The 18,074-nt window shown below is 46.3% G+C and overlaps 1 protein-coding gene across 2 annotated transcripts; it reads right to left on the bottom strand.

Annotated features, from left to right (window-relative positions):
* Positions 1–5,362: 5,362 nt before the first annotated feature.
* rnpc3 (RNA-binding region (RNP1, RRM) containing 3) lies at positions 5,363–17,645 on the bottom strand. 2 transcript variants are annotated; one of them, XM_068710076.1, is made up of 16 exons: positions 17,435–17,645; positions 16,788–16,944; positions 16,650–16,697; positions 16,458–16,567; positions 15,934–16,023; positions 14,158–14,269; positions 13,407–13,475; positions 12,603–12,745; positions 12,330–12,455; positions 11,907–12,049; positions 9,704–9,901; positions 8,614–8,708; positions 8,350–8,408; positions 7,578–7,710; positions 5,868–5,945; positions 5,363–5,728 (listed from the first exon to the last, which is right to left on the bottom strand). In XM_068710076.1, exons 1-15 carry the CDS (start codon positions 17,437–17,439, stop codon positions 5,877–5,879), a joined length of 1,557 nt encoding a protein of 518 aa, XP_068566177.1. In that variant the 5' UTR covers positions 17,440–17,645; the 3' UTR covers positions 5,363–5,728; positions 5,868–5,876. The 2 variants fall into 2 exon arrangements, with proteins under 2 accessions (XP_068566177.1, XP_068566179.1); XM_068710078.1 differs by having other exon boundaries at positions 5,363–5,430.
* Between the last annotated feature and the right edge of the window lie 429 nt (positions 17,646–18,074).

Raw genomic sequence — 18,074 nt, 5'->3', positions numbered from 1 at the left:
CCGCATTTGTACCCCCATAAATACTTTTACAGCTTTGCTAATGCCACTGTTGGGAATAAACAAGGTTACGGCGGACAAGATGAGGCTGAGATTTAGTTGGCAACTCGGACAGCACAGGGCAGAGCAATGAGAGAGGAGGTGTAATGTCAGAAAAGGGAGGAGGAAACTCGCATTGGGGGATGAGCACTTTATAGGAAAGCTGGGTGTACTTTTACATACCGACACAGGCTTTACAAGCCTATGCAATAACTGACAAACATCTTGTGCTCTCACCATTTCCACTGCGTAACTCGCGGAGAGAGTCATCCGCGGCGAAAAAGCTGAACCATTAAGAGCTCAAGTGGGACGTCTGGATCTGTAGGCTATGGACCAAATAAACTGCATCCATAAGGCTCCTAATGTAAACATTAAGATTAATAAATTAACCTCCTGGCTTCAATAAAACTGATGACTTTGGTTGTAATTTTTTTATCAAAGACATTATAGATTAATTATTCAAGCACATTACTTCACTCCAGTTTTTAAATGCTACTCATTCGGACAACTTCATGAAACTTGCAGGGTTTAAAAGCATGAAATATGCATGGTCAAGCCATCACTCTCTCCATAATGAATACGCGTACCTCGGAATTGACACATTTGCTCTCGGAAAGGCTCGACGACGACCACACACACACACACACACACACACACACACACACACACACACACACACACACACACACACACACACTCTGGAGTTGACTAAGCACTGTGTGTCTTCCCACGATTTGCTCCTTCAAAGTCAGCAAAAGCTCACAGTTAAGTTGGTCCAGGCCGGAGGAAAGTCCCCGTCTCAGCAGGCCACCAACGCAGCCGTGCTCCACTGCTACTATTGAGGAACACAACAGGATTTCTTGGGGAAATGTTTAGGGCTATCATTGATTCTGTGTCCGCCCCCTCATCGATGTCTGCGTGTGGCTGGAAGGCCCACGGGGTCAAGGGGATGTAAAGCATTTCAATGAAACGCACTTTGATTGCAGAGTGTGACATAATCTATCTATAGGGCCGTACTTGTATTCTCACGTCACCTTTTTATTCTCCGTGCTGACTCCTCGTTGATCGAGCCGGATTCTGAGAAACAATTCAAGTTCAGGTCATCATTGCTGCAACAAATGAAAACCGGGTATTCTGAAGTAGCAAGCAGCAGCAATGATCTAAATAACCTGGAATGCTTAAAACACACATTGTTTGTGAAGCGTGAATACTCGCTGCAGGCTGGTAGCGTTTATATACTTACTGTACACACCAGCGTAGACGTGAACACGAGGAGAGCAGCGACGGGTGTCGGAGTAGAGGCAGATGGCAAATAGAGGGTTATTACATCCTGTGCTTAAAAAAAAAGATGACATATGCACCATCAAACAAGGAGACAAGATGGGAATCTGGAATTTGCTACCTCATGCTGCAGGTGACGGTTTTGTCAGTGCCTTACCATCAGCTCCAAGAAATGCCTTTAAACAACTGCTCAGCCTGTGCTTCCCTGCTGTTCTCTTACCTCGTGCTTTTTAATTGCTGCAGCTTTTGTAACAAGGTCACAGAGAGATGGAATTTTCCCGAGACTGAAGCCGAAAACAAACCGAGCTGGGAGGGGAGCCACTCCCAAAATATAGTGTAAAGTGGACACGGTAAGGCACGCTATATACATTTATCAATGCAAGAAAAAAAGGATTAATATTAGCCTAAAATGTACAATCTGAATTAGATCCAGGGTTTGGGGGCAGCAACGTTGGCAAAAGAGAGTTTTTGGGGTGATGTGTGCCAAGGAAAGCTGTGCCAAATCTGAAAAAGATATACAACATCTCCATTAAACTGCACTGCTCACCATTTGACTGGTTAAAGCCAGTAGTTTGCTAAAGCCTCTACTTCCCCCTCTTTGCTTCGATATGTACGCAATCCAAGCTGCGGCCCACCAGAGGCCTGTGCTCCTCAGCCCATCCCAGCATGTGAACTCCACACACCGCATTAATCACTAACGCTAATTCACCTCCGTCAACGTACGCTCACCGTCACTTCTAATAGCGTCCGACAGTCAGAGAGAATGCGTGTATTACTTTAATACCAAATGGTTTCAAAGATGTTTTCATTAAAGTGTCAGCACAGATTATGCAACACAAGTCTTTTAGTTCTCCATCTTTTATTCAGGGGGAAGTAAGGAGCCTTTGATTCTGTCTTTTTTTTAGGGTTATTATTATAAGACTAACTGAGTGGTTTGTGTCCTAGTGGTGGCGACACGTCACTGGTTTGCTTACATCTTGGGGTTGAACTCAAGATATAAGTGATCCAGTGATCCAGTGCAATACGGCGCAGTGAGATAATCATCATCTGTGCGTCATAAGTCATATGTGCTGTTAGTGATGGTAAAATGATCAGGGATGAAAGTAGTCACGGTTTTGACAATAGAACATTTAATTAAAATAGATTAATATCTGACAAATATAAAAAAATAAAATAAATCACATTAATGAGTCGCTTTGTGTTGTTGGCTCAAACATCAAGTGACAGAAAATCCCTCTTTTGTTTAAAATCCTCTGGCTGAGCCAAATTCACTCTCCTAACAAACGTGTACAGAAAGCGTAGTTGATAAAGGATATAAATACTTCTGAGTAATAATTACACCTCAATCAGTCTGAATTTACATGCCATCTATTAAACACAAACAAGCAGAACATGTAGATAAAAAGGAAATTTGATCTCCTCCATGAATCTTCATAAATACGATGGAGAAAAAAACCCAATTTCACACTAATTCAATTTCAGCAAGCAGAATTCTACCGTGGTATTTAGAAGCTTAGTGGGACAAAATAGTAGCAGTGCTGCATTTAATAAGATGCTAGCATTACACAAAGGCTTCGACTATTCATCAAAGAAACGGATGCTTTAATGCAGGTCCTCTTCACTGACGACTGCATTGAGAGAGTTTCACGAGTCTGTTGAAGGGGATCAGATCTTTCCCCTCAAATCCAACTGTACCAACTGCTTATAAAAGGTGAGTTCCCTGATGTGGAGGGTCTCTGATGGACCATTGGGACCCCCGATGTGACAGAGCAATGCTTCGACCAACACAGCTAAACCCAAAGCAACACAGCAAACACGCTCATAGACTGGTAACTGTCTGCAGTGGGGAATGGACTGACTGATGTGTACTGATGTGTACTGGCTTCAGTGGCTTGTGAGCGCATCAGTATTCGGTTTCAGTGAAAACAGAAGCTCACTTTGCACCAGGCCCCCAAAAAAAACAAACCTTGACAATAGAGCCCAGAAGCCCACAGGTAAATGCAGACATCAACGTCGTCATTGGAGGCGTCTGGAGATACCTTATGGCCCGGGGCATGTTTATGTTGCCTGCAGTGCTCCTGGATTATGAGTAAACATTGAGCTCAATTTGTACAAGCAATATGCGGTGCGAAGGCAGAAGTGAAGGCTGATTCACACAGTGACCGTGGGGGGGAAATAGGCCACATGTGCACGTGTTCACCCGGCAATCCACGGGCTCCAGCAGCAAACGGAACACCTGGTTGATCCTGGAAATAAGAAACACATCATCACGGTGTTACTCGTGGGTAGCTGCGGTATTAAAACGGAGACGGGAGGAGAGGCAGAACATACATCTTTATCTGCGTCCACTTACAAAAGGTTATCTCTCATATTGCTCAAATGTTGCCTGATGAATGTCCTGGTAACTCTCAATATCTCCTTGGCGGGTGGCACATTTGTCATCGTTGGGATGGCGGGCAGAGCGGGGCACAGATGGGAACTCCTCCCTCGCGCTGGCGTTGACGTACGAGCTGCGGGTCGGACCAGACGAGCACGTGTGATTGATGACCCCCGGTGTGCCTGGAGCTTCACCGGGGGGGGGGGGGGGGGGGGGGGAGAAGGCCAGACTCGTGAGCAGGGCCGGGGCCTAATGAACTACAAGTACCTTCAACGTTACACAAAGGTAGAATCAGGACCAGGACCGTGATCCAACATGTAACACAAAGTCAACATCGCCTGCTTCTGGAAACCATGACTGGACTGAGGGGGGGGGGGGGGGGGGGGGACATGAGGTTCAGACACTGTTGTGATTTATATTAATTATAAGACTTGACATTCGTGAAAAGTCTTAACTTTAAATTGCCTTTGAAATGATGAAACTAAAGTGGGTTTTTGTCTCATAGTCTTCATCGAACGGTAACACTGAGACCCTGTTCTTCTTCTAATAACATAGAGCAGCATTAGCTAGAGATCCATCGTTGTGCCATCCAACACTGAACCGACTAAAACAAAGAGAACCAGGAGAAAAGGACAATGTTACCATCAATAGAGAACTATTTAGTAACAACAGGACAGCGTTATTAAATCAGCACACATTTACATTGTGTGTGTGTGTGTGTGTTGTTACATATTTGTGTACCAGTGAGCTCCATCCATCCCATGACAGAAAACACATCCCAGCACAGTTTCTCTGATGTTCACATTTCTCCACACAACCAGCCGCTCACAACAATGTCATGTTTCCTCATCCGACGTCTCAAAGATCAGAGCGCACAAACTTTAATTTAGCTGTGATTGACACGCAGCCAGTACGCTCACAGTATTGCTTCGGCCAAAAACCAATTGGATTTCCAAATCTTCAGTTATGATGGCTGCTGAGGGGGAGAAGTTCACCCTCCAAGGTTTACTCTCAATAAATCTCACAGACGGGGCCAGTAAAGGTAAGCCGGTCTGTCTGCCGCCTCTTCAGGACTGCGGGTCCTCCTCCGTGTTGACAGCCGACCATCTGCTGCAGAGCCAGGCTCCGTCCGCATGCGGCGCCTCGCAGACGCAGTCGCCCTGATGCTGTCGCATTACAGCCTGCAATTACACGTAATGGGCCTAAACAAAAACAGTCACAACTGGTTCCGTGAAACAAACTGGTCCCAGTTTGTTGTGTGCTAATGGATGAATACTGCTCCGTTATACCATGTGACACTTAAGAGTGCACACAGGTGCTCAATTTAACTAATCATGTGACTTTTGAGTGTAATTGGTAGCACAGGAGCTTAATTAGTGCAAATGAGGAGAATACATATGATTGCAACAGTTTTCAGTTTTTAGATTTTTTTTAGAGTTCTTTGAAAACATTTAATATTTTTTATTTAATTTCACTAATTTGACTGTTTAGTTTAAGTCCATTAAATGAAATCCATATAAACTGCACATTAGTTCCAGGTTGTAACGAGTTCATCGCCATTCATCCCGGCACACCTCCGCTCCGCGGTCAGGACCTTCAGTTTGGGGCTAAAGATAAAATCAGCTATAGTACGTCTGAAGCTGTGGTTGGAAGAAAACACGACCAAAGTGATGTTTAATAAAATAGCTTTTTTTATTTAGTAAGAAAAGAGGAAGATGACATCTGACGACCATCACCTGAAAATCAGTCACACAAGGTAGAGAGAGAAATGTAAAGAGCGTTTGAGACTCAAACAGCACAAACTTACAGAGTGTTCTAAGTGTTTCAGAGCACACACTGTGGGAGACAATAGACAGAAACAAAGCACGGCAGGCCTTTAAATTTAGACTACAGTCCAGGCCGTCTCAACTTCCAACTGTGCCACAATAGCTACAAATAAACTGCCCCATTTTCTCTGCTTTTTGTTCTTCCAAAGGATATGCCAGAATAAGGATACAAATGGTTCTGCTGGGCCACAATATCAAGCCATGGCATCTTGAATAAATAAAGTGTAGACACAAACGTAAAAGAAAACACCATTAAGAGTAATAAGGCTCCTTCTATACACACACAGAACAGATGACACTAAGGCATAATGAGGGCTTCCATTAGAACGTCCTCGTCTCTCACTCACCTGTCGAGTTCATCGGTGCTTCGCTCCTCTCTTGGTAACCGTGTTGTCTTCTTTTGGTTTGGCCGATCGGGCGAATTGCTGCGAGTTCATAGTTAAGGTCGGTCATCAAACGGGCTGAAGGTTCACTCTCGCTTCATGGAGCGACTTCTCTCCAGTGTAGGACATGAAAACCATAATCCTATACGGGCCACAGATCTGCTCCTTCACCTGGTCCCATTAGTAACCTGGAATACCTCAAATGTAGACCCATCCACTAGCCCCACAATGATATACACCAGAACCCCAACCTCACTGCAAAGACCATTACGGCCCAAGTTCACAGATGGATAATCAGACCTATACCATATTTAATATTCGTATACTATCGCGTTGTACTCCCAGAGTTGCATGCAGCAGCAGCAGCTTTAAGCCACAGAGGACCCTCTTCCTCATGTGATCTGAGAAAAGGTCGCGGCCGTTTGCGTAGAAATGCCAGAAGACTACCGGCCAAAAGACGGACCTTTACGGAGCCCGGGTCACCTCGTTTGCTGAGCCAAGTACCTCAGTGAGGGATTCAATAAAAGGGGAGGGGCCAGAGGCGTGAAAGTCACTGCAGTGTGGACCGTACACTGCATCTCACGCAGGTTTCTTCTTCTTCTTTCAGCTCCCTTCTTTTTGTAGCAGGCTGTTTGAGGATTCTCTGGCAAGTGTCGTGCTGCGGTCTCCAGCTAGCACTGAAAAAATCATTACAGGGACTCTAAACGGGGACCGGCTGTCCTCCGCCTCTGACTGCTTAAAAAGACATCTGCACCCAAATGAACCTCACCCGACTCCAAACAGAACAAACTCCTTAAAAACACGCCTGCCGTAGAACACGTGTTGAGTTCTACGTGTGACCCTGAGAGGAACATGTTCACCTGGATAGCTGCTGCACGTCACCATCCATCTAAAGTTACAATCTTTAAGATCTCCGTGAAATCAAACCTCACATTTGATACCATGTATGGTTGAGATTTTTTTTCTTTCTGCAATAGTCATTTCCTGTATTTATGAATAGTGGAAGTGGAGTCTACCACGCCCACTCTGCTTCCAGCAGGAATGAAGACTGCCGACGTTAAGAGCTTCTTTAACGGCGACTTAATGACAATGGTCACCTGACCTGCCATATAGCAGGACAGCGTCTCAAATAAAAGGACGATGCAGACTCTGCCGTTCATTCTTTGAACCGGAGGACTAATACGCCGTCGCCGAGCTAATTGGTTATGGGCTGCACATTAAGACACCCTTCGAAAATCAATAGCCTTGTTCCATTAGACAAGTTCAAAGGTTGATGTGCAATTATCGCTGAGGAAGAGCAGGTGGCGGTTCAGGGCTGCCAGAAAATGAGTCCTCGCCCTTTGGAGGGCCAACACAGCTGTGATGGGAGGAGTCCACCTCATATTCAACACACACCAGCTCTCAGCCGGCCCTCTGCCTGTGTCAGACCAGGTCTACTTTCTGTTCTCAACACCTTCACACATACTATGACATGTGCTCACATCTCCTAAATGTAATAGAAAGTGGCCTTGTGATATGAAGTGCATCACCACCCTGTCCTTGTTGTTTCATGGCGTCTGTTAAGACACATACAGGGAGGATCCTAGACTCCTCCAGTCTGTTAAGACACATACAGGGAGGATCCTAGACTCCTAGATCTTGTCCTTGTTTCATCGAGAGAAGGTAAAAGGATACGACAACGAGGGGCTTGTCGTGGAGGACGTAGCCGTTGGTTTCCCGCAGAGCTTTCTCTGCACTCTGCTCACTGGGGAGTCCCACGAAGGCCTGGCCTTTCATCCGCCCCTCCTTCATTAACACAACGTCAAACCTGAGGTAAAAACACACACAAAAAGACAGAGACATCATTATCACTCCGCGCTTACAGCCCAGTAGAGTCACCATTATACTGGAGTCGTTCAGTGCGAGAGGCAATCGGAACATGATCCGCTGCTGTGATCATGTAAACCAGGGGCCGTCGGTCGAGTGTCCCTGAGACCAGAGAAGCTGCCGGCTTCCATCACAACCAACTGCTTTTTTTTACTGACTTGCAACTTAAGCCTAAGAGAAGCAACAATCGTGAACACTCCATTGAATTTAAAAATGTTTCAGGACATCTACGCTTCGGTCTGCAGTAACCCCGGAGAGACAAAGTGTCCCGTTTATCACTGCATCTGTGGTCAGAGTCCGGCCCCTCCACATCACATCAGCTGGCTGAGTGTGATGACTCAGGTGGAATATTCATTTGAAGTACTGCTGATGTGCCAACATGAAATGTCCCTCGTGATCTCTATGTCAGGTTAGGTGCTTATTAATAACACAACACACAGTCAGCATGAATAACTAAAAACTCTCAGAGGAAAGTGACAAATTGCCGGAGCGGAGAATCGCTCACGAAGATCGACGGGGCGAAGCGGCACGCGAGCAGTGACGGGTTCAGTGAAGAGGACGTTCTGCTCGGGTTACATACATGTTCCTCTCGGCCTCGGACGAAGGGTCGACGTATCTCCCGTAGATGTACTTCAGGTCCTGGAACACAAATGAGGAACATCAGGAGAGATAGTCAATGAAAATGAATGCAGCGTGGACTCTGTGGTTCATGAGAAGTAAACGGAACAATCAACAACAAAGAATGACATCGGATGACATATGATGTAAAGCAACACATGAAACCTCCAGAATGAGCACCAGATCCAGTAAAGCAAAGTGGGTCAAATGCTTTCGAAGGACCTACTTTCTCTTCCACTTGCTTCGGGATGTTCTTCACGTACAGTCTGCAGGTCGGCTCGCCCGGTTCATAGTGTTTGAACACAGACATCCTCCTGATCTCTGTTTGAAAAGAGAGGGGACGAAAAAGAGACAACTTGATGCAAAAATACAGATACAGGTACACACACACACACACACACACACACACACACACACACACACACACACACACACACACACACACACACACACACACACACACACATCTATCTATCTATCTATCTATCTATCTATCTATCTAGCTGCTAACTCTGTAGGCTGTCCATCCAGCACCACATTCAGATTCAGTCAGTCTGTCAGGTTCAGATGACACTACATCGTAGAAATGGCCGATGTTGAGTACATTACTACACTTCCCTTCGTGATTTAGTCTGAATATGACTCAAATTGTTTTTTTGGTGACAAGTAATCTTTGACGTTTAGCATTTCAGCGCTGGGCTGAGGCGGCTAATCACCAGCAGCAGCAGCAGCAGCAGCAGCAGCATGTGCCACTCTCTCCTCGGTCCTCATCATCTCAGAAAACGTAACGCCGACGTTAAACTGTTCAGCTCGTCTTCCTCTCGATGGATCTCCGTTTCTTTTGTCAGGTCGGGTTCTGTGCAGTCGCTGCTCTCGCTAACAGCCACGTCTCTCTACTCTGCATCTCAAACAGAACGCTGCTGCTGCTGCTGCTGCTGCTGCTGCTGCTGCTGCTTCCATCCGTCCTGCATCACTTCTACACAGAGCAGCATTTCTGAGAGGAAAACGATAATTGATATGTCCGCTGCTGGTATACGGCAGCATCATTAAAAACATGTAATGGATTACATTGTTACCGCTCAACACCTAAGCTGCAACATGCATTCTGTCCTGATATTCATGTTTTCTCTCACATTTGAAAACTAAAGTCACGGTCTAGTTTACCGACTTCCTGTCTCTAATCACCGGGTTAAGACCAGTTCACCAGCTAATGTTACCCTTCCCTCATACGAACATCCACGTCTGTTATGGTTGGAGTGAGTAAAAGCACGCAGAGTGAACCGTGTGTGCGGACCCAGAGCCCCCTTGGTGTTTACCGTCTCTCGACAGCCGTCCTTTCTCCAGCTCCTTCCTGGAGATGACGTCTGAGGGGAGGTCCTGCTCGTCGCCGCTGTGCTCCTCCTGCCGTTGGGACGCCTGTGCGCTGGGGTAAAGCTTCCCGAAGCCCTCCGCCTCCGCCGCCTCCTGGCTGCTGCTGCTGCTGCTGCCGGGGGCGAGCTCCCTCTCCTCCGCTTCTGCAGGGGAACACAAGAGGTTGAACTCGACGCAGCACGTTCACGACCGACTCGTCGAGTCGCTGCCGCGTTCGTTACGGCAACAGCGGCTAAGCGGTCTCCCGTATAACGCGTCACTAAGTTGGCAGCGCGCGCGTTGCCGGGTTGCTTTATGACACGCAACAAGGAGGAGGACGCTCTCCCTATAGCACAAACACAGATGGAAGTTTTCAAAGAGTCTCACAACAGCAGATGGTGAAGTAATCACTTCCACCATGTTCATCGTCTCCAGGAAACCAAACAAGCTCAGGATGGGAGAGCGGATGCAAATCATCCCGGTCCACATCAGTTCAACATATTGATCGTTTAGAATTCTAAACGCGGCCTCGCTACAAACCGGCTGAGACGAAGACAGGGAGGTCTTTGTCGGGGGGGGGGGGGGGGTTAACGCGGTGAATGCTGTCTTTTGACACACACACACACACACACACACACACACACACACACACACACACACACACGATGGAATTACTAAGAGCAGTGAGCCTGTACAAATCTGAGGAGGGGAAAAAAAACCCAACGCTTGTCATAAGGTGTGTGTGTGTGTGTGTGTGTGTGTGTGTGTGTGTGTGTGTGTGTGTGTGTGTGTGTGTGTGTGTGTGTGTGTGTACTGGAGCGAGAGGTGCTGGGGAGCTTTTCTGATACACTCTCGGCAGAGAACTAGATCACTGCTTTCAAAATTATCCTCCTCCTTATCTGCCCCCCCCCCCCACACACACAGCCCTTTCCATTTAAATAGCTTGTTTATCGGATCACACAAACCCTTTCCCAAAACAAGACTAATCCAAAAAGCCAGCTGTCATAGTTTATCTCCCCCGCCTTCAGGAGATCTTGTGTTTGACTTTGAGATCTGTTTTACTTGCCGAGGAGTGAAGTTGTAGCCGGAGAGAGGGGAGATAAGGCAAACAGCTGACGAGGAACACAGACTGTGCCCCCAATGACATTTCCTCACACAGATAATGGTAAAAACCTTTCTGCTGTGATATACTGCCGTGCAACACTTGGCTCCATGGTAAGGGCTTTAACTTATGAGCATCAAACCACCTCCTGCTTCTACGCGATAATAAACATGATGTATGGGAATAATCAAATCCTTATGCTGCCTTTCTTCCTCTGAAGACAGAAGGCGGTGCACTTTTCTTACGCACCGTCGGACCAGCTATTCTCCTCTTAGTGACGGGCCGCTCCTCCCCCGATTGGACGTCCACATTAAGAGGTGGCGTGTACAATTTAGCCTAATGTGCATTGGCACGAAGTTCCTTCCCAAGATGCCTGTAATCAATAACCGATCAGAGCCGGGAACGGCTGGATGTTAATGGAGCTGAAGCTGAACGACCAGCAGACTGATCCTGTAGTCAATCGACAGGATTATGATAGGATATTATTTAACATTTCATTCATTTATTTAGAATAATTCAATAATAATAGTAATAATTAATTGTATTCATTTATCAAGCTAGAAGTTTAAATATTTGCTGATTCTGACATGAAATAGAAAGTGATGGATTTATTGAGATAATAATCATTCACTCACAGGTGAATGAAAATAACTGTTAAAGACTTTAATCTATCTCTTAATGTCTTCACAGATACAGATCAATGATCTCATTGACCAGACATTACCTCTGGTTTACCTCTAGCAAAGTGACGTCATAGAAACTAAAAGGAAAACTTTATTTAAGTCACGATTAGTGCTAAAATGACCTGAAATAAAGAGGAACAAAAAATAATTCACCTTTCTCAGCACAAACGTATTTGTGATTTTCTGCTTTTTCTGTTTTTTATCAGTGTGAATTGAGTATTTATCACCGTGGGCTCTGGGAAATTGTGATGGAAGTTTTTGTTCGTCACAAAATGATGAATGAATTAATAACTTACGTAATAAAAGTCACCAGGCTACGTAGCGGTGAACGTAGGTTGCAGGAAGTGACTATCTGGGGTCAAAATGTGGACGCAGAGCCCTTACCTCCGCCTTCATCGTCAGGCTGACCGGGCTCACTTCCTTCCATTACGGCCGCCGCCTCTGGAACCGAAATGTGGAATTCGATTTTCTTGTGGCCGGCGGGGTGGGGCTGCTCAAACACATCGGAGGGCTGCAGCACTGGAGCACTGAGGACAGCAGAGACAATCACCACTCAATAAACCTGGCTCCGGATCAACCACAGATACCCCCCCCCCCCCCCATTCCACCGACACTGAGGAGTGAGTATAGTTTAGAAACAGTCTGCGGGCTGTCATTAAGGGAGTGTGTGCGTGCGTGGTGCTGTAACAATACTGTCTCTGAGCCACAAAAGGCTGTCTTTATGAGGAATATTGTCTGGAGGTTTAGCTGCCTAAGAATACCGTCTATGCATGAGGACTGTGACATGCACGAGTGCCTGTGGGGTACCTCTGAGAGTCTGGTTTGGGAGCATAGAGTAGATCCTTGATCTTGGGCTTCTTTCTCTTTGAAGCTGTTCTTGGTCTCAGGGGTCTCTTGCATGCTTGGTTGACCAGGCCCATCAGACGAACAATCCTGAAATAAAGCAGAGAGAGAGAGAGAGAGAATAAGGAGAAAATGTCTGCCGTGGACAAAAAGAATCATGGGAGTTTTAAGACACTTCTGAATGACACATTAACACACTGCGTCGAACGGCAGTCCTCTCTGACTACCGCTGCCCACCTCTCTTTGTCTTCGTCGTCCCCGCTCTCGTACTCGGATTCTTCTCCACTGGACAGCTCCATCTCCTCCTCCGGTAAAGGCGGGTAGTCGGGGGGGAAGGGAGGAGGCATGGGCACGGGCGGGGCGGGAGGCAGGAGCTCAAACTGCAGGAAACGAAGAACAAGCCGGCTTAGTATGCAAACGCCTCTGGGTTCAACTGACGACCTCAGGAGTGCAGCGTTTGATTCATTGCTTTGCAGATAGTAAGAGCGAATTAGGTTATTACACCCCCCCCCCAATAATAAAGGATGACTGTAGCGGTGTAGTGTGTAGAGCTGTGACATCACCGATTCATCTGATGACTATTTCCTTAAGGAATCCTTTGGTTAATGAAATAATGGAGAATAGAGAAAGTGAACATGATCATTTCTAAAGAGCCAAAGGCAATATTTCAGATTTATAATAAATCAAAATATAAAAAAAAGAAGAAGCCTGTCCACTGTCTGCCTTCATTTTAATTCCACTCTTACAACATCTGCACTGCCTTCAGTAAAGTAAAAGATGGTGGGTGGCCCTGAAGTGGTCTTTGGGGGCAATGAATAGCTGCTGGAGTCACCAAAACCCCAGAGAGAGACCCTCAATCAACGAGCCCCTGATGGTTGAGGGTCCTCTGAAGCTGGGAGCTGGTTAATCTCATGAGTTCCTGTCCCGAGACACGTCCCCTCTAACACATTTATATAACAACGCAGAATTTCTTGTTTAACATCAAACGAATGACACCCAAACCGTCGCCTGCTCCTCTTTATCCAATGAACACAAGCTCACCATGGGGGGCCTGGCAGTGACCGGGCCAAACGGACACGGTAAATTCATCTTGTTCATCAGATGCAGCACCTGCATAATTGGAGACGAGAGCATTAGAGCGGTGACGGCTGCATCTAAAGATTCATACCAAAAGCAGGGTGGGAGCCGGTAATATAAATATACTGCTGCTCTCAAAACAGGCAGCCGGGAACTCGGGCTCCATATGTAAAACAGATTGCGAGGCTTTTGCATTTTCATTTCAAATACGAGGATGGAGGTGAGATCGAGGCTGAAGTGAGAGAGCGGCGGTGAGGCTGAGCACGGAGGCGGCTTCTCCGCGACGCACTAGCACCACCAAGACGCCGACGCTAGGAGCAGCAGCACGGCTCCCAGGGAAATGTTAAACCTATAACTCATGCCTCCCACTTATGGTTTATTATTAATACTTGCTCCCCAAATTGAAATTTAAAAAGGCAAATGTTTGCTGTTTGATCTTTAAGAGGTTGGATGGAGTTCAAAAAACCTCTGCGATATTCATATTTCCATCTACAATGGGAATCTGAAATGTTGTCACATTTGCATTTTTTTGGTACAAATGCCCAAAGTATGAATACAGGAACAGAGACACGAATAGAAAACACACACACACACACACACACACACACACACACACACACACACACACACACACACACACACACACACACACACACACACACACACACACACACACGACCAACATAAGGATATAAAAGAAGCAGTATATACTCACTTGAACATAAAACTTTGGCACACTCATGAGGACGTGTGATATATTGGTCAGAGTGCCATTAGAAGGTGGTGGGTATAAATATTTCAGAGTGGGATTCGATTGAAATGTCAACCTGTGGGAGAGAGAGCGAGAGGAAAAGACAAAATGACTTAAAAGGAAACTCTGCGGCTGCAACTGGCTGCCTAAAATACAATACCCCCCCCCCACCCCCCCGCTTAACAACTCACAAAATGTGTCAAAATAATGGAGACGCATGAATATGTGGTCCAGCCGGTGAGCGTTAGCTAGGTAGCTCCTTCTTTAGACGACAAGCACTCAGCCAACAAATATGAAAGCCGGCCATTAAGGGACGCTGGGACCAGCATGCCATGTCAGCACCGCCGCGTGTCCTCGTGTAATAAGAACTTTTATAAGCCCAGACTCTGAGGCCTCATAAACAAAGACCTCAAGTGGGGGGGGGGGGGGGGGTCAGAGTGTATGTTGTTTAATCTGCCACTTGGCGAGATGACAAAGAAATCTGTTAGCAGCTCAGCTGGGACTGAGAAAAACAGTGAGATGTATATCCATCTGATAAAGTGTAGTGAGGTTTGGGAGCAAGGTGAAAACCAACATGTCAGCACAACCGCTACAAGTGAAGAAATTAAGAATAAAGAAGTGAAAGAAACATTCAAATCTCGTAGTGACACCGAGAGCGTCTCATTCAGCCGATTTGTTTTTGTGTTTTAAAATCAAATGTGTAGTTATAATAATGCTGTAATGTCCTGGTCTGTCAAGAAGCTCGTCCATTTTGTTCACCCAACTGTCAACGTCTCCATAAATTTGAGAAATAATCTTGTTTTTGCGGCTAACTGCTAAACTTTTGGATCTAGCTCGTTGAACAGATACATTTAGGATTAGGCTTTTGTTTGTTACAATGAGCGAGACTTCATATTGCATTTCTAAATTAATTTGATCGCTGGATTCACATATCAACTCTGAGATGGACAACTACAGACACCATGAGGGAGGATTCGTATTCTATTCATTCATTCATTAATGCAATGAAATGCAGTCAGACATCAAACTACGCTGCTTCGCTGATCCCAGGGCTTCACCACGTCTCTGAGCAGTAGACACCGCAACGATCTAATTAAAGAAGTGCATGGAACCAAACTGCATCCTGTCAGGAGGTGGTGAACACTACTGGCTGATCCAGATTACATTTCAGCACACGGCGGGATAAACTGGCAGTGTTGGAGCGAAACCTATCAAAGACCACCTGGTACCACCAACTGGCGGGACAGACGGCCTGTCGGGCGCTCGATGGCGGCCCGACCGTCTAATTGGACACGAGGCCGCTGACAGCTCCTGACCATTGCTTTTAGATTCTCATCCAGGTTTATTGTCAGCTTGCCTCCAGGCAGCCGCTGCGCACACAGACCAACGGCAGGCTTGGACGGCGGGCGTCATGCCTGCATATCTAACAGTATATAGCATCATTTGGACGGGTAACGCCTTGGTCGTGGGGCCTGATGCTGCAGAGCATAATATGATCATTTAGTTTTCACCTCACAGGACAGAGCGGCAACAAATACCAGAGCTCCACATGACGTCTCGAGCAGAAGGCACTAGAGAGAGACGCACTGAACCACCTGCTGAGCAAGACTGAAGCGGTTCAATGTCATCATTTCAGACCCATTTACCACACGTCATGAAAACAGAACGCCTCATCTCAACGAGGAATTCAGAAATCATCTCTGACTAACAACAGTTTGTAGACATGCATTCAACACTCACCCAAGGTTAGGGGCAACGCCGGTCTCTATGAGGGGAATGTTTGGCTGCTTGGTCTCCTGTTTCCTCTGCTCTTTCTTCACGTGTTTGCCGCTGGAGAAGACAAGCACACGTTACAAAAAGGATTCAGCTGTGGCTTTCACCCGCGAACTTGTAATGAAGAAGTGTTTTAGTGCTACGTATTTAGCTGGGTGCCGAGAATGTGTTCACACTAAAAGTTCCACTGGAGCGCTAGGTGTAGATTTCAGTTCACAGCATGATTAAATTTAACTTTTTCCTATTTTGAGTCTGGTTGAACTGATTTGTGTTGATTTTTTGCCAACTTATAAATAAAACACGATGTGTGGGGAACTCATTCTGGTCTGTGGAGCTTACAACAGGATCTTAAGACCACACGACCGAAACCAACACCGGCTCGATCTCGCAGGATGTTAACAACCCGCATGTGTGCCACAGTAACACGTCTCATAGCTACGGCCTGTGCAGATCAATGGCGTTTCTTAATCCATAGAAATCAAGCAACTCACCTGTTTGACACTGGTGGGTCCTTTAATACCGTCACATGATCTTGGCCTTTGGCAAACTCCGCAACGAGTGTATGACCAAGGATGTCTAACTGGTGGAGCCTGCTGAGAGCCTAAAACGGATGCAATGATACAATGAGATTCACTTTACACAAGCAGAGCGTCCTCGAATGTCACGCGACCGAAATCGCTCACCTTTGCTGCCGACCTCTCACTTCTGAATATGGCAAAAGCTGCATGTTTCTGTGGAGATGGAAAAGCGCGCTCAGAAAGCACAGCGACTCAAATGAATGTCAGGACACGAAGCTTTGGTATCAGTGAAGCACCACCTACCAAACGACCCGTGTTCGAGAAGACCCTGACCGACTCGGCTCCGAAATACTTTAAGAGGTCCTCTTTCTCGTCCCGTCGGAGCTCAGCTGGCAGGTGGCGGATGAGCAGTGTTTTACTGACGTGTGTTGGGACCAGGTCCTCGTTCTTGTCCATTTCCCTGCAGAACAGCAGGCAGAGAGATGCTAGTTAGACACAACAGTAACAGTACCGACCAGTCCGTCGTTCTCAGTGTTATTGACTACTGGCACAATATTTGAGAGTGACCAGAACAACAGCACCTCAACACTCCTGCAGTAACCAGTGAAGATGACCTGAAACTCATTTGGTGATCCTGTGTCGTTTGGCCCTCACATGAGTGAGGACAACATCTTACAAACGTCTTTCAGTAGCTACGTTACAAGTGTAATTCTTACAACTGAAAACGTGAATTTAGTAAATTGGTTTTCTTTAAACAAATACCGCCGACTTAAAGAACTAATCCTAATGCTTTCGGAATGATCTGAAGTCATGCTCGATCAGACGTGTATCGTTACATTTTTCGATCAGCAAGTTAAATGTCTTTTCTTTGAACGGAGCCCCGCGCTACACAGGACTAGCTCTAGCCTTAGCTCGATGCTATATGTGAGCTTCCCTCAGGTTGATTTTACCTCATTACTTTGATGATCGTATACTCTTATGAGTCCAAGACATTAGAGGCAGCCACTCGTATATTCAGGTGATGTTTCAGCAAGTACTTCAAAGCTCAAGTGACATCTTTGACGACATAACGCTACATTACGAGGCTAACGCGGTTGCAGCCAGTAAACATGTCCACTTCCGCGCGCATCCTCGGCTTCTTCTTCTTCTTCTTCTTCTTCTTCTACGGTGATTTCGGACGGACGACAAACAGCAGCGCCACCTTCTGGTCTGGAGTGTGGCGCTGTCCCGTAACGGTGGTTCGATATAGCGCGTGTGATCGGGGAAACTAACGAGGTGTTCACAAACACTCCGCACATTGAAGCCAGGCTGCTGTTAATAGTGACAGTTACGATGGGGACCACTGCTCACTGACCGTATCTTCAAATTGCATTTGTACCGAAGAATTAAATGAGACTGCCGAGTCCAAATATAAACACGTTTTCTGGGAAAGGGAAAGCTCAAATCGTAGCAGCGGCAGCTTGTAGAGGCACTTCCTGAGGCAAGCTCAGCTTACAATACAATACAACACTGTTGCTGCCCCATTTGATCTTGAATCACCCAGAGAACCTGATATGTAGAGGGCAGAAAGGAGCACCGACACCTAGTGAA

Source organism: Cebidichthys violaceus, unplaced genomic scaffold (assembly GCF_023349555.1).
Source record: "Cebidichthys violaceus isolate CVI_PGR_0920_01 unplaced genomic scaffold, fCebVio1.0.p SCAF_15, whole genome shotgun sequence".
NCBI classification, from domain to species: Eukaryota; Metazoa; Chordata; class Actinopteri; order Perciformes; family Stichaeidae; genus Cebidichthys; species Cebidichthys violaceus.
Note: the sequence above shows the minus strand (reverse complement) of the source record. Positions and strands in the feature narration are given on the sequence as shown.